Below are 21,369 nucleotides of genomic sequence, written 5' to 3' on the forward strand. Positions count from 1 at the left end.
AGGGCGTATATAGGAGAATAAAAAGAATGATGAGGAAGAGAAGGAGTTCAAAGAAAAATTTGAAAAAGAAATAACAAAAAAAGCAAAAGAAGAGAAAGGAGATGATGCAGAGACGTTGGAGGAAAGGAAGGCGCTTTTCATTCTATTCTTAATGTTACATTATGCAAATAACAAGAAAACACGTCACAAGATACGGACAGAAAATTATAATATGCTCTAAATGGATACCAAAGTGTACGCATGGATGCTTTACTCCACTGAAGTTGTAGTATAGTAAGCTCAAAACAAACAGAATTTTACAGTTCACGTTTCACAAAGAAAGCGTGAAATGAGGCAGTTTGGAATCTTTACTGCATTGTGTTTAAACATTGTTTCGAAAAAGACGCTTAATGCACTATAGGCCTTAATGTTGTTTATAAAATGAAGCGACAATGGCATGTTATGTATATATAATATATATATATTTTTTTTTTTTCAAACTATAACATCATCCTCCCTCACAAAAAAAAAAGCGTTGCGTTTATTCAGCCATTATACGTCGTGGCAGCATGGTCACTTCATTAATTTGTCATTTCAGGCCTGTACGGGCGATATACGTACGAGGTGATGATATCAACAACTTCATCTATTTGTATTGGCGGAATAGTGGCTAACATTCTTTCGCCAAAACAACAACAACAACAACAGCAAAGACAACAACAAAACTTTACAATTCCTTTTCAAATGTAACATTTTAACGACTGTCAGAATGTTCGATCGTTCCGTTTAGATATTTATACCGTAATGCTATAACTTATAGTCAACCAGGGGTTACACGACATTAATTTTTGCTCCTGCGACACTAATGGTCTTATTCCGGTCTTATTTTCTCCAAGCACTCAAGTAAGTTATAGGGTAGTAATATAGCCTTTTAGGTTTGGTTTGTTGTGAGGATTACATAGGGTTATGTTTGTGGGTGGAATTTAAGTTTGGCTTATAGCGTGCGGTAGATATTTCATCATAGGAGCAACTGTCGCAGGAGAAAATGTCATGAAGCCAACTAGTGAGGGCCATCTTCCTGAGTCAACTCTGAAGCATTGATTTTAGTTTCAGTTGGGGCACCGGGCGTGCACCCCTTCAATTTTTTAAAATAAAAAGAAACAAAAATTAGGGGCAGTGGCGGATCCAAAAATAGGTGTGTGCATTTGTTTGTTTGTTGTTTTTTTTTTATGCTCTTCAGCTGAAGAACCGCTGGAAGTGGCCTTTTTTGTGAGCTAATTAAACCATGAAATGGGACCTGCAGAAATATGTGTTTTATATACATAATATTATATATATATATATATATATATATATATATATATATATATATATATATATATATATATATAATACCAGGTGGATATATATATATATATATACATACATATACATACATATATATATATATATACATATACATATACATATATGCATATATATAAATATAAATATATATGAAGAGTTTGTTTGCAAAAAACCGATAAATCCATATTTGCCAAATGGAGATATTTGCGATTAAAGGTCAAGAAAAATAAAGAGAATAATAAGAAAAATTTTGCTTCTTTTGACCATAACTTAAAAAATATACCTTTATATGTAGTGCCCAATATATCATTTAAAAGGTATTATTTTGTACTTTATGACAGAGACCCTACTTCAAAATCTTCAAAAATGGACTTATCGGTTTTTGAAAACAAACCCTTCATATATATATATATATATATATATATATATATATATATACATATACATATATGCATATATATAAATATAAATATATATATATATATATATAACACATGTGGTTGTGAGATAATATTAGAAACAACTTACATGAAACATTAAAGATCACAATAATGATTTTAAGAACAATTGTTTATCTGATAAAATCGGTTATGAAAGGGCTGATGATAATTATTATATCAAAAAAGAAAAAAGGTGGGACCGTGGGACCCACCTTTAGGACCACTTTGTTTTTGGATATCTCAGCCATTTCAAAAACGATTTTCATCAAATATACTTTGAACTGCTCTTTGAATCGTATGCTTTTTAATATTTCACGTAAGTGGTTTGCAAGCAGATCTCTTAAAAAGGAATCCCCGTCTCAACCAGATACAATCCCTATATAGTCGCGTCGCCATTGTGCACCCCTCTCACCTCCTCCGTTTGGATGCATGCATCCCACCCTCCAGCCGGCCGATGATGGGTTTGGGAGATCCGTTCAGCGGGATGGTTCATTAACCATAGTCGGGAAGGAGGGGAGGATATATTGATTGCCTGAATGACCTTTTATGCCCTTTCCAAAAGGGCATTGTACCAATAAATATCCTCAAATTGGAATGGCAAAGGAAAGTTTACGCCATTGTCAAGTTGTTTCTTCTAGTCATTTGTTTGTGGTTGTCCGTCCCGTGTGAATGAATTCTGTTTGTTGATCACATTCCCCCAAATGACACATGATCATGCCTCTGTTTAGATGGAGTAGTTACGTTTACTGAGAAATAAAATCCTTCTATCTCAGCCAGAGCATCCGAAGTGAATCATTATTGTTGAATATTTAGATTATTAATGATTTAATTTTATGCATCTGTCATTCTCAATAATATATATATTGTACTTGACAGTTATCAGCGACACGAAGAATTTTTAAACTAGTTTGATACGTAGCTCTTTTCGGAGTTTCATAGTGTCTTAAGAAATTTATGCAGTAGCCTACATAACAAGTAATATTGGCTCCACCCATACCCATTCCCTTGGTTTGAACATGTAGGTCCATGGTTTGAACAAGGGGTATACGAGAGACACCTCCCGCTCCATGACTCCAAATAGCTTTGCTGCTTTTGCGCGTGTGCTATTCATTCATAAATCGTCGATTCTATGATTGAAGTTAGCTGAGGTGGCCAACCGCCAGTGCAGTCATGGCAAGCTACATGCACACAGTTCGCTTCTGTCCATTATGCTGTGTACTGTGTGCGTATACAGTACGTACGGTGGCGGCGGCGCGCCGGTGACAGCTAGCTAGATAGGTAGGCCTTGTCTGGCTTCGCTACATGCACTGTATTAGCGTACGCTGCGCTCAAGAGAGGAGAGTGTGAGATAGAGCGTTGTTCGTGTATTGCAGCCATTTTTCGCACACTAAACGTGGGCGAAAATGGCGAGGATAATCAGTTGAAAAGATATCACATTTGACTTGATCCTTTCATCGACAGCTTTGTTTGATACATTGTAAGTATAATTCATGCCCTGTATTTCTAGTTACAGACGAATTTATTTCATTAGTGTTCGTTTTACTGTTAGTTTAGGCTTCTTTTGCGGAGATGTGAACGGTATACCACTAGTCACTACCAATCATCAGCGCCAGTGCATTTGTGTCCGACGAACGTATCATCATCGGGCGCACTGCACTGGTGGCCAGAGAGACATCACAGAGGCGTGTAGAATTCTTGGCGCTTCTCTGCTCTGCACATAGACAGGTGCGCTACTTTCCAAGTCTGCATCTAACCATCTAACCATTAGATATCTATACATCAAGCTGATTTGTCGTGATGTTGATTTGAGGATTATATTTTTGCAGATCATGTCTGTTCCCATACCAACTTTTGCTCAACTTGCCTTTGTTGTTATAAGATCAGCCCATCGGTCCGAATGATTGCAATCTGATTCGTATTGTAACCTCGTAACGCGGAAGTGCACCGTTTCCCTACCGTTGTTACCGCTGTGCGGCGCTGGCTGCCAGAGCAAGCCATAATATACTCGTTACACCGCTATCTACTAGCTCAAAACGTAGATTGAATGACGGCCGCTACGAAATTCACCAACAACTTGCAGCAAGGTAATTCAATATTCATATTGTCGAAGCCGTCCAAGTCTGTGTGGTTTCCGATACAGGATGACGTTTTGACTTCATAGTGATATTTAAAAATATCCATAAAGTTGAGTGCTAATTTGGGACAGTCCTGGCAACATTCATATAAAGTTAGGCAAAATCTGTCTGTCTTTTTTTTTTTTTTTTTTTTGGTTTAATTATGTTATCGGCTCTCCTATGCTATGGGAATGGGAGGGGATTCCATGAAGCCAGACACAGTCTCCGCAGAACATATCCCCAACGACCAGATACAGACTGACTGATCTTTCTCGGTTGGTCAACATTCACATATGTTTGCTTGAATCATCTCTGCCATTGCTCTGGTAAAAATGAAAAAAAAAAAAAAGGGGGGGGGGGAAATTCAACATTTGATTTTATTGGTTTTGGAGGATACCATGTCATTAATCAAAATAGCATCAATATTAATGCATGCAATGAGCTTAAGATCTCTGTTGAATCAATATATCAAAGATTAATTTAAGATGAATGCATTGTATATACTTGGTATATAAATAATAATACTAGTCAAGGACAGCTATATGTATCAATGTTATAGTATACACTGTAGAACCCACTCTGATGAAAAAATAGAATACAATGTAGGGGGTCTAATAAGGGAGTTTGCTTGAGCCATTTTTCTGTCCTTCTCTGCAGATGAAGTTGAAGTGGATATACAACTAGTTTTTAGATTAGAATACAACATTTCAGTTCACTGAGTTTACAAGTTGTATCACCTACTATTGCACCTGTCAATCAAACTATAGTCAAAGTGACCAAACCTTCTTGAGCGTAGGCATGGTAAAGGAACATGAACTAAGAAGAATGCAATGCAATGAAGTCTGTTTTTTTTTTGTTTTTGTTTTTTTTTTTTTACTGATTGAGATTGGTTTAGTGGAGTGAATTTAGACCACTTGAAGTACAAAACAAAAAGAAAGAAAGAAAGAGAAAGAGACCCACACTATTGTAAACTGAAATGTATTCTAACTGCAAAAAAGGAAATATTCTGTGTAAATTCCTAGATTTATGGTGCTTAGCTAGTTTCATTAAAATTAGCATGCTTATAATTTGAGAGATTAGGATACAGCTGTATTATTGTGTCAAATCTCCAATATAATTTGTGTGTTGTTATTTTTGCTGTAGTTTAGTCGAGTGCAAACGTTATGAAAATGTCCGCATTACAAAATACAATGTAGTCTGCAATAGCCTTGTAAGCATCATTGGATGAGGGTTCTCATTGTGTACACAATGCGAGTGCCCCTAGTGGGCAGTGAATTCAATTAGACCACCCATGTTACCAGAGCTTAAAGATAATAAAAAGTTTTGATACCTGTACCTCAAAAGTTTCCCTGAATTTCCTTGTCTTAGTTTGTGTTTCAGGTTAAAGTACGTTGTCTGTGAGACTTACCCGCCCCAAAGTGCTCTCATGTCTTAGTAATCATGCAATAATGGTTTCGTACCAGAGCCGCCGCCGTACGGCGGTGAGGTAGTATTGTACGAGAGCTACATACACTGAATACTACGGCCAGCGCATGCGCACACAAACATCTTATCCGTTCATGGATTTGAAATTTGTGCGCATGTGATGTGTTTGCATGCACTGGCTGTTGTATTCAGTGTATGTAGCTCTCCCAAGGTCCTCTCGACCGAGTCACATTCAGTCATCAATTCGAACAGAAAGGGACTATTGGCAGAACCAAACGTTGCCCGAAGCCTGTTTTCAATACTTCAACTTAATTGGTAAGTCTTCAAATTGAAGAAATTTTTGGATTTTAAGTTGATATTTACCCGCGATACTAAATCTGTCATGATCCTGAATGCTACAATGCGAAGCCCCATTACGCTATGCGTATAGGGCTGCTGGTCGCAGTTAATTGCATGATTACTAAGACATGAGAGCACTTTAGGGCGAGTAAGTCTCTCAGTGTTAGTTATATGAAAGGTACTTTAACCTGAAAGACAAACTAAGACAAGGAAATTCAGGGAAACTTTTGAGGTACCAAAACTTTTTATTATCTTTAAATTTCACTACACTCATGTACTGCAGAACCTTCTTTTGAACATCAGGGCAAAAATGATGGCCATCAAACTACGTGACATAGACTCCATAGTGTTTTTGTATGAGAGTATTTAGGTCATTCCTGTGCAATACACAATCATATTTGATCTCTCTTTATATTACCTGGTCTATAGCATATATGTATAAAAAAAAAATGTGGCCATGTTTTTGCTTGCTTCGAACACAAGAATAAAAGAAAACAAGCCTCAGCAAAGATGCATACGTACAGTGTAACAAACTGGTCAGTTTCATTGAAAGTAATTTTTGTACGACATTGAAATCATAAAAATTACAACCTTTCATTGAGCAGAGACTCCAACTCTCCTGTTTTCGACGGGAGATCTCCCGCCGAAAACCCATTTTTGCAAAATCTCCCGTTCTCCCGATTGAGATTAAATTTCTCCCACCCTGACTCTGTGTCTCCCGTTTGAAAGGATTTCTTACTTATTGCTATTGTATGTTGAAAAAATAAGCCTTAGATAGCACCAGAGAGCATCTAGAACCCTAGGAACTTCGCGCTTCGCACACATCAACTTGGAGTCTCCCGTTTGCTAGGGGTTTCAGGCGGGAGAATCTCCAGATCAGAAGGTGCTTTGGGTTGGAGTCTCTGATTGAGTTAAAGAAATGTTGTATGTACGTCTGCAGATTCATATGAAATTTAGGTTACAGTTTTAGGTACCTTGTACCAGTTGAGTTGGAATGACTGATATTTTCCCCTCTGAGTGTTTGAAAGCCTGAGACAGTGTTATCATATGACAGAGGTGTAACTAATTGAATTGAAAAAAAATAAATGTACAATTGAATTCAATTTTAATACAACATGCAACAAATGTGTTACAGCACATGCCACTTTAGGAATTTCAACAGCAAAGTATGGAACCAAAATAAGTGATGGATCACCATGTTTGATATAGGCTACCTATTTGTTCCTGAATGATTATGATTGATAATAATGATGATAAACTTTATTTCTACTGTACATGTATATAGCACATTATATGCATCACCGCAGATGTACATTGTAGTTCCTATGAATGGTTTGTATAGAGAAAGGGAAAGGAGCAAGTGAAATGAACAGGAAGAGGATCAGTAGAAACATCAATTCAATTAGGAAAACACAGTTACAATAGATATTCAAATACATGTAACTTTAATGATATCAATTGATAATATCAATGTTTCTAATATAGCAAATGATCACTCAAAGTCATGCACTACATTAGAGTTGTGAGAGTGAGAGATGAATACAGATATTGTTGTTGTTTTATAGAAAGAAAGAAGAGAGAGAAAAATGGGGCCCTATATAAATAATTTGCAGTTAGAATACAGATACATGTACAAGGTAAAGTTAGAATACAGATACATGTACAAGGTGTAAAGTTAGAATACAGATACAAGTACAAGGTAAAGGGATGTAGCAAGAGAAATTTAATGTTACAGTATACAATTGTATGATGTATACACCATTACATATTTAGCAAGTCTATTTTTTTTTTGCATTTCGGGACTTCCCAACAAATTTACAAGTGGTTTAATTTGCAGAACTTTGTGGTGTGCATGTCACATTTATGTTTGGATCAGAGTTCATATTTTCGCATGTTTTTTAATGATTTGCAAATATCACCCGACTCATGAAATTCATGAAAATAAAAACCTCACGAAATATTTGCCATGTATATAGTATTCAGTTGAAGAAGGTTCATTAGCTGTAGACTGCTAGCAAATGTTTTGATTATAATTGAGAAGAATGCTATTGGCTGCAAATATTGGCATCAAGCAGGGGTCGCACTTAACTTTTTTTTTTTTTTAACTAGCCAGGCGGACTACTTAGAATCAATTTTGACACTGAAGCAACATTTTGGCTAGCCAGACGGACTAGTAACTTCAGAATCTTATGATTTTTAGCTAGTCCGACGTGATTTCGGGTGGCCAATGGCCAGCGGACCATCACTAATTTCGAACCCTGTTAAGACTTTGTTGTAGTGTTGGTATCATCATACACGCATTGCATGAGAGTATACTCCTAAGTCCTCATCTACAATGTGCACTGGTGATGGTATTATGACTTACAAGGCACCATGCTATCACATACATTGTAAATGAGAGAAAATCCAAAGGGTAGTTTTTATATCTAAAAAGATTTAATACCAAAAAAAAAACAAAAAATCCCCAGGGAATTATTTTATAAGAGTGTATATTTGTAACAGTGCATCATTGTTATTTTCATACAAATATTTCAGTACAGGAGAAGGCTATACATGATGGTTTTACTTTGGTGCATATATTGCAGAGTTGACTATCAATTTTTGATGTTGATACGTCAAATGCTTGAAATAAAGTGTAAAGAAAGGGATCCCTGACCCAAATTCTAGAAGGCAAAATTTTAACAGTTGAGAAGAGAACCAATGGCATAAGTGTGGGAACAAATTACACCTGTATGGTCTGGTATTACATGTAATTTCTGCAACAATCTTCAAGTCACATGAGAAAGTAGTGAGATTTGTGTTTTTACTTCTTTCAGGATTTTTAAATCTTTGATATGATTTTATATTCATTATATCCGCATGCTTTCTGTAAATATTCTAGTGTATTCTAGAAAATACCTGTTAACTTTTGTGGAGGTATAGGTGTATGTGTAATGTTGTGTGTGACACACATTGTGACACATTGTAAAATCATGAGAATTTAGTGATTTTTTTATTTTATTCTGTGCGCTATTTACCAAAGCTAATCAAAGGGTTTATTGCTGTTTTGTTTGTTTTGTCACACTTTAATTGTGATTCTTGCTCTTGCCATCATCTTTCAGGTTTTTTTCCAAGTCACTGCGTAAGCCACCACAACTTTTGACGACGCAGGAGTTTACCAGTGTTGCCTGTCTCTTGGCAGCCACCGGAGAACTTGGCAAGAAATAAAAAGTCGCCATAGTGGCGCACTTAAACTTTTGGATTTATAAACGTCTGTATGACACACTGGTGTAAGTTTCTTCCTGGAATTTACTGAGGGAGTATCGAGGCAAAACTTCCATCCAAGATGTCTTTGACACAGAGGTACCAGTTTCTGGAGGAGAAAATTAAGGACACGAGAAGTCTCCTTAATTATGAAGCTCTGTTGGTAAGTACTGTAGTTCATGGAATATTTTTATTCATGTCGCTGCAACATCCTGGTGACATACCCATTTCCGGCAATGCGAGAAGTGTCATTGTAGCTGTCTTTTTGTTTTCTTTTGCGTCACTGTCATGTACCGAAACTCCCTCATCCTTTTTCTCACGCTTTCTCGTCTTTGACTGCTGTGTTTGTGTTAGATACTCATTAATGCTTAGATTTCTTGGAATAGTTTGCACATTAATTCAGGGAGAAAACAATGTGCAGAGTGTTCTTTCAAGTGGCAGCTGGCCTCCTTTTCTTAAATTTAATCCATACTTTTATATGCAAAAAGTATTTATTTTTTGAACATTTGAATTGTTAAACAAAAGCTTTTCCATTTGACGAGGTGTCATAAAGATTCATGGGAAATGCTGGTAAACCTCAAATATATGGCTTCAGTAGATGCAGAAATATTTGAAGAACATATTTACAATGAAATTTAAATTTGACAATCCATTTTAAAGTTTAGAATTTCGAAGTTTTGGTTAAAAACCATGTGCCTCATCACTGGAGAAGAGGGCTTCAAAAATGTACAATGTCACAGCTGGGGAATGATACGTTGTATGATGAAAATATGATGCGAATGCTACATATTTTAATTTTTCAAGCATGATTAAAGGGCCCATGACTTCCCTTATTCAGAGGGCAGGGAGAATGATATTACCCGTAACATAGTAACAAGTCAAGGGAATACACATGTGTACTTTTCATAACTTCCATCCTTTCATCGAAAAGGAATTTCCGATTTTTCTCAAACCTCGCCTGAAATGTGTTCATATTTCTGCATTCATTGAATCCAAATATGGTTGGGATAGTTTCCCCATTATCAAAAATGATTCTCATGTTTTTGTACATGTATAAGTGATCATTATTTTGGGTAGCTTCTCAAGTATGCAGTATTCTGATCTGAATTACTTGTGTGATTCTATGGTCATTATTCAAGGCTCTTCTATTTATAACCCAAATTAGTTTAGGTTATGAGTAGGTAGCTTGCTCAATGTGCAGCATGTCAGCTGTACAATCAAGTTGAGGTTCAGATGTGATTCCCAGGAGACCTTGGCCCCGTTTTATCAAAAGATAAAATCGATTTTAAATTTCCTTACCACACAGGCTGCCATAGACTTACAGTTGAAATCAACTATATAATCAATTTTAACTCTTCATAAAACAGGGCCCAGGTGAGCAAATGTTGTGTTTTGACGCATCCCCTGTCCTTCAGATATAAAATGGATGTCTCATGTATGACAAAGCTTTTTATGATATAACATATCGAAGTTAGTGATCTTGATTCATGTCAGGTGTGTCCCATAAACATATCAGAAAATGGGCAGGTGACATACATTGTAGACCCCTCGTGGCTTGCCCCAGCAGTCAGTATTAAAATGGTATCAACCCGGATCTGAGTGAATGAATGAAGTTCAGGGTGACCTCGGCTACATGTACAAGCATGGTAAAGTATTATCAAAGGATTCAGATGGCAAAAAGCAATGAGAGAACTAGGTGATTTTTTTTTTTTATAGCCTTCCTTGTCAGCCATAGGAAGAGCATGAACAAGACAAGAGTTGATGTCCTCACCCTCTTTAAAAATGTAACAAAAACAACAGAAAATGCTGTCAAACTACTATAAAAGAGACTACATTAATACAAAATGTAGGTAATGTTGATTCGAAGTATGGAGGTGGATTGCACTCTTGAATATAGCAATGTTTATCGAACCAGATAATGTCTTTATTGAATATCATATTTACAACTGAGTGATAGACAACAAAATTACATTGTGTGTCTCAGTTATTATACGCCAAATATTTCGCGAGATTTTTATTTTCGCGAATTTCGCGAGTCAGGAGATGAGGTGCTATTCGCGAAATTAAAGACATGCGAAAATATTGACTCTGATCCCCGATGTGAATGTTACGTACGTGTGTACATTTCTCCATTCAGTACAGGACTCCACGATCGCAAATTTAACCACTCGGGAAATCGTCGTGAATTCCCGATTCGCAAAAATTTAGACTCGCGAAATATAGGCGTATACAGTAAATGCGCTAATGAAGTCATCAACACATCGGTACAAATCAGCGTAAAGACACTATACTGTGCATGAAAATTGAGATCTGAAGGGCATTACTGTAGTGCTTTCACATTATGAGGTCTCATTTTCTCTGGTCAGCAACCCATTTGCATGGGTGCATCTTATGCTGAACTGTTTATGATTGTGTATTCTGCAGTTCATGCAAAATTCACCTAACAACTGCTAAATGTGCAGGTATGTCTCCTTGTGCATTGTTTGTGCATATTTGCCAGTGCGTGGACTCTGGTGTAGGAGCGTGAAGGTTACACCAGTGTTGCTGTTTTTGTTATTCAAGTACTTACTCCCAGGAAGGAGTTGGCTAGACTCTACATGTACACAATTCACATACTTTGTGAAATGATTAAATGGTATCCCATTCTGTATTATAACCTGCATGCTCTGTGCGTATGTTATGCCAAATTGGTTTGACAGGCTTGTTGTCATATGAGCTAATGTATACATTCAAACATAAACACAACTTAAGTGGACGTATTCATGGTATGGGTGAGCTAAGCATAAACTTTGCATGGTGGGTGATCTACCATGTGTACATGTACAGTATAAATACTTGCAAAATGACATGCTTGAATTAGTGCATTGCTACGTGTATTCTGCTGTGCTTTATACTGTATGTGTGCATAACACTCAAAATGTTTGATGCAGCACTTGGCAATATGTGATACAAAGTTTGTGTGAGAGACAAAATAGGTACATGTATGTGATGTATCTGAGTACATGGTGCATACTACAGTGTACGCCCAAAAGTTTGGGGGAGGAAATGGGTGTTTCTATGGCAGTTCTGCTGTCTGGTAGTCCACAAAGAATGAGAAATATTGGTCTCGCTGTTTGCTCTTGTGACACTGTGGATATTCAATGGGCCAGAAATGTCGAAGTGATGTTTGACACAGCATTGTGTGGACAGAGGAACCGGGGTCTCACTATGCAAACATGCAAACAACCGGGGTCAGAGGTCAATGAAGACTGACTTCCTCTGACTGTGTTACAGGACAAATTTTGTCCCTCAGAATTCTCCAGGTTAATCAAGAGTCGTTGTTAAACATTTAAATAAGAGTGAATCACATGTACATTGTACTTGTGTTCAGCATCCCTTCTGTTTTGTATGGACCTACATGGTTTACCTTTGGTAGTGGTTATTGTTTTACCAGCATTGCTGAAGCTGCTGTTTTGGTATTATACTTATGCATGATATACCCACTACTATAAATATGCAAGTCCACAGGTGTCAGAGTTCCAGTCCCTGTGTAAATTAGAAACTAAATACAATGGAAGCTTCCAGTATTTGCAGTTACACACCAAAAATATTTTAGTTTTAGCTCATTTACCATAAAAGTGGACACTTGTGCAATTTTAACCAGTTGAGGATGAGTCCCGAGTATACTTGGGCAGGTGTCTTTGGGAAATGCTTATTCTAGCAAAATCAGCCCGCCCGCCCTCAATGAAGAGAAAGATTTACAGCTGGGCAAGGACATGTTTTTTCCTGTGTGACAGATACATGTACATTTGTACACCACTCACAAACACATCACAAATATCTTCATCTAAAAAAAAAAAATTTCTAACCGCCTCCACAAAAGGACATCTGTGCAATCTTTTGACAAGTACTGGGTAGACGCTTTATACATGTAGTGATGCAAATGTATATCACTTGATTCAGTCATCGCAAAGTTGAGTGATGTATTGCTGCATGCACCCACTCACAACCACTATGCATACATGCATGAAAATATAGCTTGTCTGTTATACCTACTGTTCATGCATGCTCACAGGTGCTTTACTATGATTGATACATCTTACCTGCTATTGAAATTGAGGAAGTAATAATCATTCATTGTATGTTTATCATTAAGTGCACTAAGAGATAAAGGCATGTATGGAATTTTAAGTATGTGTACACTGTAATTCATGAATTCTGTAAACACTGTTATAATGCTACGTGTATCTAGATATGCGGTTTAGCGTAATGTTTTAAACAAAAACATTAGTAAAGTCTTCCTTAGCTAGCAGTCCCTATTTATATGTCTAACGCTCGGTCCATTAAGATGAATTTGTAAGAGTAGTTTTAAAAACTAGCATAACTAACATTATAATATTGAGCTAAATATTTGGTTTATTTGTTTTTATGTTTGTATCAGGTTGCTGGAAATGGGCAAAACATTTCTACACTGGAAATTGGGTACATGAGGAAATCTCTCAAGTTGATTATAGGTGTAGGTTGTTACTCTGATAACTGTTACATGTGGAGTATTTTAAGCAAATGATCAACGTTGGTGAAGGTGATGGGACAAACTACACGTATCACTTCCGAGGCGATCTGGATGGCGTACACATTCAGATCGCTGAGGGAGTGATAGTTTGTCTCTTGCCTGAAACTACAAGTTGATTATTTGCTTTATATTCCACATCTAGGGTCCTAGATATTCCCATTTTATTCCACATCTGAAACTGTTTTAGCTGTCTTTAGGTATCCTCAGGGCTTAGGTTGCGTACGTAGTTTACTTTAGACGTACTGTATGTGCATAGATGACAAAACAACGAATTTGCTCCGCACCCCGCACGTGGCACCGAACTTTTATTTTGCGCGTACTCACGCGTTAAGACTGTGTGGACTAAAAGATCAGCGAAACAAAATGACTATCATAGAGTGTAACGATTTTTTCTTCTCAGGGGATGTGATGGGAAAAACTATGCTTTATCACGTGATCAGCTCTTGACCAATCCTAGAGCAAGATTCTTAGTACGTGGAATATAAAAAACAATAGCGGCACTGTTGCATAATTGACCTACAGGTGTAATCCATGTAGCAAACGATTCTTTGCCATGATGTGTAGATTGCACATGAATACAATGTACAACAAATTCCTATCTCTTTCTGTGTCACCTGTTACTGCAATTACATCTGGACAAAAAATTGAGATCACTTGACATATTTTTTATCCACAGTGGCTTAGAATGATACTGTACAGTGTCTACATATTATGTACATTTTTGGAGCATACGGTACATGTATATATCTGCATTTCCAAGCAAGTTTTGTGCTCTGTTTGCTAAAAATGTTGTATTGCAGTCATGAAAAAAAAAAACCAAACAAACAAAAAAACAATGTTTGGAAGATCAAAAGGTTGCATGGGTGAAGATGGCTTTCTTCAAGGTCTAGCTCCCTGTGTCAGAATTGTCCATACAAAATCCTGGCTGACAGGGCATGGTACAATAAAAATATTTTGTAGCCTTCTTTGTTGATAAGAAATGTCTTCCATGTATGCTGCGATGGTCCTGCTATTTGTGCTGCACAGCTGCCTTCGAAGTACAATGTACATGTAAATCAGTTGCAGTGATTTTAATAGGAAGACAGAACTATGCAGTTGTACATGTAGTTTTAACCATAGACAATGATATTAAAAGTTCCTTCTTGTAGTTGTAGTTGTTTGTTTTGTTTTGTTTTTTAGTGAAGTGTAGGTACTGTAATACATGTCTTTGTAGATTTGTGTAGATTGTCCATCACATATTCCAACAGAATGCCCAGCAAGCTGTTAGTGTTAAGATGTACGAATGTACAGACAATATCTTTCATGTGGTACTGGTACCCATACTGTAATATGTAGATCTTCCTTGCGACACATACTTGTAATAGTTACATTTGATAGTAATGTGTATAGTTAATGACAAAAATAGTTCATTCCATCGCATTCATCTCTATTCTGGGGATGGTAAATGTGCTGTAGTAGTTTGAAAATCAAGTGTGGAATAATAAAGTTTGTGCAACTGCCCAGAACTCCCTAAAAATTGTTTGGAAACCTTAATTTCTGCGCCAGAAGTTAGTTGATAAACACACCTACAGTAACGTGTCTTAACTTTTTGTGGGCATTCAACTCGATACATTTTAGGCTTTTCCTTGGTTGTCTCTCACGGACTTCAAGCCCTGGAAAAGCAGTAGTCATACAGAAGAGAAACGCTCTGTTGCGAGGAAAGAGAGGACGACGTTAGACGTAGACCGAGCACGTAGCATGGCTTAGCCCCACCGAGTGACTCTGACATGTGACAGGATTTAGCTGCGATTTGCTGGAGTGGCATCTTGTCTCACCCTGCATCACCTGCACTGAACTTAGTCTTCAGATGTCAGACTCTTGCTGTGTAATACAGCTATGCAAGATGGACTGATGGATGATGGACAAGAAAATTTGTCCTGTACATGTACATTGTATCTCCTGACTGCAACAAGTTCCTCTAATTGCTTGTCTAGAAAATGTTGCACTGCCTCACCAGTAAGGTGGACTACTTGTGATGTTAAAAGTCTGATATTAAATTACAATGTACTGTGTTATCTGTGCTCAGAATTACTGAATTAATGCTGAAATCATATTTATTTTCATCTTATTTAGTAGAGTATTGGATTTTTTATAGACTTTCAATAAAGCCTACATTAGTAAAAGATCGGCAAATTATATTAAGCACATTCAATTATACAAACTTTGCAGATTGACACTTATGCTATACAAAGTAGATGTACAAACAGAAATATCAGTATATGGGACCAATATTATTACTTGCATCAGGTTTTGTCTCAAATAATGTACATTCTATTCATGATGCCTCTCTCTTTTTTCTTGTTTTTTTCTGTTCAGTTACTTTTTTTTTTAGTTTTGAAAGAAGTTTTTTTAGTGAAATTCCCTATGAGATAGGATTGTCCTTACAGCTCGTCCTCTGTCCTAAATGCATTGCATTTCCAGTCTGACTGTCAACATTGATATTCACCTACTGTACATGTAGAGCCTATTGCTAAAACGGTTAAAAGTGACTACAGGTGTTTCATTTTTTTTTTTCCAGAGTTGATTATCAATCATACCTGTGTACATAATACTCATCGCATCATATCTATTGCCTCATATTTAGATCTTTTTATTTTCATCATCGTCACAACAATACATTATGCATTTTAGAATTTCATATGAAGTCAAAACGAACTCGGGAAAACATAATGAAGAACATGCAAGCTCCAATGACCAAACTAACTTTGCAAGTAAGTTGATCTCTTGAACTGATGTGATCACTATATGGAAAAGGGCATCAAGGAATTCATTTGTCAGTTAAGATTATTGATACAACAGAGCTTTTTCTTAGTTACTTGCATACTTTCTTTAAGTTTTCCACCATCCACACACAACATTGTAAAGTCATACCATGTCTCTTTTTATGTGTTTGTGACAGAGAAGAGAGGTTAAAAATACAATATTCTTGTTGGAGCAAGTTTATAGTAAACTCTGTATAGTAATTAGTAAGATCTGGTAGAGTCTGTTCTGTATGATCATAATGATATTTCATTTTCCTTTGAAAAGGAAAATGTGATACTGTAAAAGTGGATCATACTTTTGCTTGAGTAATTTTTTGCACTCGGCGGGTTTAGATGAGTTTCGTATGTTTTTAATTCCACGGATTTGAGACATCAACTACTGGGACATAAATGGCAGGCAAAAATATTCTTGTGCTTTTGTAGTTTTGTGACAGTTTCTGGTTGCACAAAATGCATGGAAATTCCAACACCACAAAAATTTCCACTTTTACAGTTGGCGTACTTGTACATTAAGTGTAGGCCTAATGATTTAATTTCCTTTTCTACATCTGTCTGGCTTGTGCAGTTGTTGTTTTTTATTTTTATTCACAGATAATACTTGAGTGCTTTTATTTTGTATAGAATGATACTGTAGAATACAATAGAATAATGCAGCGAGAAGTTAGTGTAAACTCATGTATTGTGTACTCCAAATCAGCACCACACACAGTCAACAGTGTACAAAGTACACCCAGTCTCTTCGTGATATTCCGTTCCAGTAGTATGGAGACTGTTTGACCTTCGGGTCACCTTTGCCCCAAATAGGAGAGGAATGTCACTTGATTCTTGTAGATTGCTTCCATTATCTGCGCCCAGATGCTTCGTGAACAATATTTGGTTCACATGACTTCACAGCTTGACATGCACGAAGGAGCGACCATGTAGGCCTACTGTGTGTGGGTGAGGTTTGTAATGTATAATGCAAATGATTTTGCTATAGAATCAAACCCCCCCCCCCCCACCTTTTTGTTATGAAATTAAGGTCACAGGTACAGTACAGTATGTAGGTACATGTAGGGCTGTATAGTGTGACTTGACAGTAAAGACAACATAAAAAGTACATTTTGTTGGTCATGCATTTCATTGTATGATAGAGCTTCTTCAAGGTATTTTCATTTGCCATTAGAAACTGTTGTGTTAGAAACTGTCATGCACAGAGCACCTAATTGGAGCCTGAAAACATTTTGTGCGTGTCAGAAAAAACTTCTTCCTCCCCAAGATAGATTATATCTAGATTAGTAGATTCCCTCATTAAATCATATCAACAATAATTATCTACAGTGTTGTTTGACGAATGGATTGGCTTTTAGAAAGCTGTTATCAAGTACAGTTCGACCTCGATTACCCGGCCTCCTTTTATCCGGAAATCTCTATTATCCGGATGCGTTCACGGAGTGAAGGACTTTTTTTTTCATCCAAAAATTGAGAGAAAACAGTGACTTTAACATCTTTTCAAGGATCTATTTCACTAATTTCATAAGATGTGCATGATAGGTTTCTCAATATCTAATGAGGTAAAACATGTATGATTTTCACATAAAGATATTATTTTTGTGAAGAAGGGACTACAATTTTGCACAGGCTAGCATAGATTACACCACTGTTGCGGGGTATGCTACCTGCCTAGCTGCCAGTGCACTGGAAGGGCAGCTATGTGTCTCCCATATCCGGCCAATTCGCTTATCCGGATGAGTGCCGGTCCCGACATGGCCAGATAATCGAGGTCGAACTGTACATGTAGGGGGCCTACTACAATGTTTCCTTCACTAAGTTGCACATGCTATTACAATGTACTATGTATATGGTCCTAAAATAATGGCTTGAAATTTGTTAATTTTGGAAGCAATTAAAAAAATATTAGGGCCTGAGATCATATAATATTATAGAGAGGGCGGGGAGAGAGTGATTGTGAGGGTAGTAATGCAGCTGAAGTACACCATGGAGTGTTGATTCACTGGCTGCCAATGAATTTTATGACCCTTGTAACAATTCAAATGGTTGCAAAGCAAAATATTGTGCATTAACTTCCTGCCCAGCAATCTTATGAAATTATGTACATTTGTACACTATTGTATGTGTGCATTGTGCAATGATAAAGAAGCAAACATCAGAGTTGAGGGTGAGCCGATTTTGCTATAATAACACACATTTTCCATAGACATCTCGGGACTAGTTTTCAATGAGTTGAGCCATGACAAGTGAGAAAGCTTCACTAGGGAGAGCTACATAAGCTGATCCAGAACAGGTGTTCAGATTGAATATGGTGTCAAAAAGACCTGTAGCCTGGGGATTCATGGAGTGGTAAGGTGGGCCTAGTTCGGGTACAACGTAACGTACATATTCAAGAAATCCCGTAACACATTGTTTACAACCTCATCACTGATCTCTATGTTAGTACACACACAGCCGAAGAATCTTAACTGGAACGACCATTACCGATGAGCGTGAACTTCAATGCACATATTCGCTGACATATTTAATTATGTGCTGACGGGCGCTATTTATGGGTTTTGAATGTACCCCTGTTGGCAGCAAATGAAAACTGATGCAATGGAACTTGCCACATTTCCCCATTCTGCGGGATTTTTAAAGACATTTTGCATCAATAGATTCTTCCTTCATTTTAATTTTGCCTACTTACAGATGTAGATCCTGCATCTATTTTTTTTTTATTAATATGTTTTAGGTTCAAGGCCAGGAATTCATGTGTACACAAAGCTTTTAGCCGATTACACTCGTAGATTACTGTACATTGGTGTTGTGTGTACCATGGCACAGTCCTATTGAGGCAGTGTAAAACCTTGTTGAACTTCGCAGGATGACGACAGCTTCACAGAGGTCCCCCACCCACCCTGTTCCGCTGTCAAAAGTGTGGTGAAACACTCATGAAGGCTGTCTTTTGTTCTGGTTTCACGATCATTCTGCATAGAGAGATAAACAGACGTAGGAAAGAGAGAGAGTGAAATAAAAAGACTGTGGGGGGAAAACAAATTGAAAACTTGCGTTTTGAACAAATGGAGAGCTTGTTCATGATGTGTGTTTCTGTGTGCTTACAGTGCATGTGTTTGAAATCAATAACTAGGGATTACTATGGCATACATTATATTGATAATGACTGATGTGGGAAGGTATTACCAGATACGAAATAATCCATCGCAAAGGTTTGAAATGCTAAAGAGGGACTTGTGAGGGACTTAATGAGTGCAATATTCGGTGGTATTCCATGAATTAATGCCATCCAATGTAATTATTTTCATTTATAATCATAATGTAGAGAAAACATATCAAATCTGCACAAAAGAACCGTACAATGTACTTCTACTTCTCCTTGAAGTTGACCCAACACTGAAAAAGCATATGAAGCAACTAACTGAAGATGATTGTGTGCTTGTTAATTGTAACAATTTCGCGCACTAGTATCCATTGTTCGTGTACTCAGCAAGTGCTCTGGCAGCAGACGAGTAATAAAATATGGTGTATACTATTAGTTATCCCCTGCTTGTTCACGAAATACGGGCAAATATCTACGGTCTGGTGCCATATTCCATTCGGCCTTCGGCCTCATATTCCATGAGATGAAAATTTTGACATTCTTCGGCCTCATATTCCATGAGGCCATGAGGCCGAAGGCCAAATGGAATATGGCACCAGACCGTAGATATTTCCCGTATTTCGTAAGAACAAGCAGGGGGTAACGATTTTATCTTTTAGTGTAAGTGCTAACCTTCTTCTCGCTGATTTCCCCTCGTGAATGATGTTGAAATCGCCGGCTGTCAGCCATGACCATGTTGGCTTAGGCCTACGTTTCGCGAGCTGATTACTGCATGCGATGCGCGCATACAAATACGTACACGTACACGCCATAAGATACTGCAGTGCAGTAGCCAGATCATAGATATAAGTTGCTGTTGTTTATCAAGCGTCTAGTGGTCTGAGGTTATGTGCGCAATACGCTTGAGGACCGCGCGCTGTCCATTTGTTTTGTACAGGATTAGCGCGCACTTTCCTATAAGCGTCTTTGGTACACGCGCAGCTGGCTGTGTAATACAGTATCATGACGTCATATCACGTAATACGGGATATATTCAGTGGTTGATTGACCAATGAGATTACAGAATTCACCATCACTAAAAGATAAAATTGTATATTGAATGGCCAGTAACAACAGTAGCTTACAATGTAAAGGGAATTCATACATTGGCCTATGCATTTTGTTCAATATGCTCTCATATTGAATGGTAAAATTTGAGCAGACAACAATACATGTTTTTAATGCGCTGCTAAACTGTCCTATATACATGGTAATACATAACACACATAACAGTGTCCATGTTATCCCCCAAAGGAAAGCAGGGTGAATAGTATTTTGTGGAGCTAAAACAACTTGAACATGACTTACAATATATTTCCTGGACATTCCGGATGATTTGTGTGCACGCGTTATTTGTTTTCACAGAAGAGACACACACACACTTTAATAGCACACAGATGGGAATACACGTAGGCCTAGTGTGTAAAATCATTTTGTGGTTTTAGAGATCGACATAGAATTAGAGGTGCAAGGGCAAGTGTGTACATTATATTTTGATGCATGACATTTACCCTCCCCTGCCACAGTATAACCAGCTGTGTACATGCTATGCGAATACATGTACATGGCACAAGGTAAAGGATGAAATTATTGGTTCACGTTACAAGTGTACAGACTATAGTCTACCTGCACAAATCATCTTTCCTTTCCCTTCAAACAAAAGGAGAATGGTGCCAGTATGTACAAACTGCAGTGACATACGCTCAGCCATCTGTGTGCACAAGTACAAGTGTAGATCATGCACTACCTGTCTTGAAGTTAGCTCTTTTGGAATGTTTCATATATGTATATTTGTGCATAATTCCATTACATTGTCTAAAAATAGGAAAGTTATAGAATGTTAAAGAGTCTTAATGATTCATTAAGTATATTAATTTGACACATGACTATGTACACATACCCCTACACTCAACAAGAGGTTGATTCATACATGTACAGATTAAATTTCCTTCACTGTTTGAAATGTTGGTTTCTGATATTGATATTGATGTTATGTTGA

The 21,369-nt window shown here is 37.2% G+C and overlaps 1 protein-coding gene across 1 annotated transcript in view; it reads left to right on the forward strand.

Moving 5' to 3' along the window:
• The first annotated feature begins 3,386 nt into the window (after positions 1–3,386).
• The window catches only part of LOC140234356 (rho-associated protein kinase 2-like), a 124,113-nt gene continuing 106,130 nt past the window's right edge, over positions 3,387–21,369 (forward strand). The window contains exons 1-2 of the mRNA XM_072314414.1: positions 3,387–3,491; positions 8,746–9,050. Coding sequence (XP_072170515.1) covers positions 8,970–9,050 — 81 coding nt within the window. The 5' untranslated portion in view covers positions 3,387–3,491; positions 8,746–8,969. The remainder of the gene's footprint in view (positions 3,492–8,745; positions 9,051–21,369) is intronic.

The sequence above is a fragment of the Diadema setosum genome, chromosome 10 (assembly GCF_964275005.1).
Source record: "Diadema setosum chromosome 10, eeDiaSeto1, whole genome shotgun sequence".
Taxonomy (NCBI): Eukaryota; Metazoa; Echinodermata; class Echinoidea; order Diadematoida; family Diadematidae; genus Diadema; species Diadema setosum.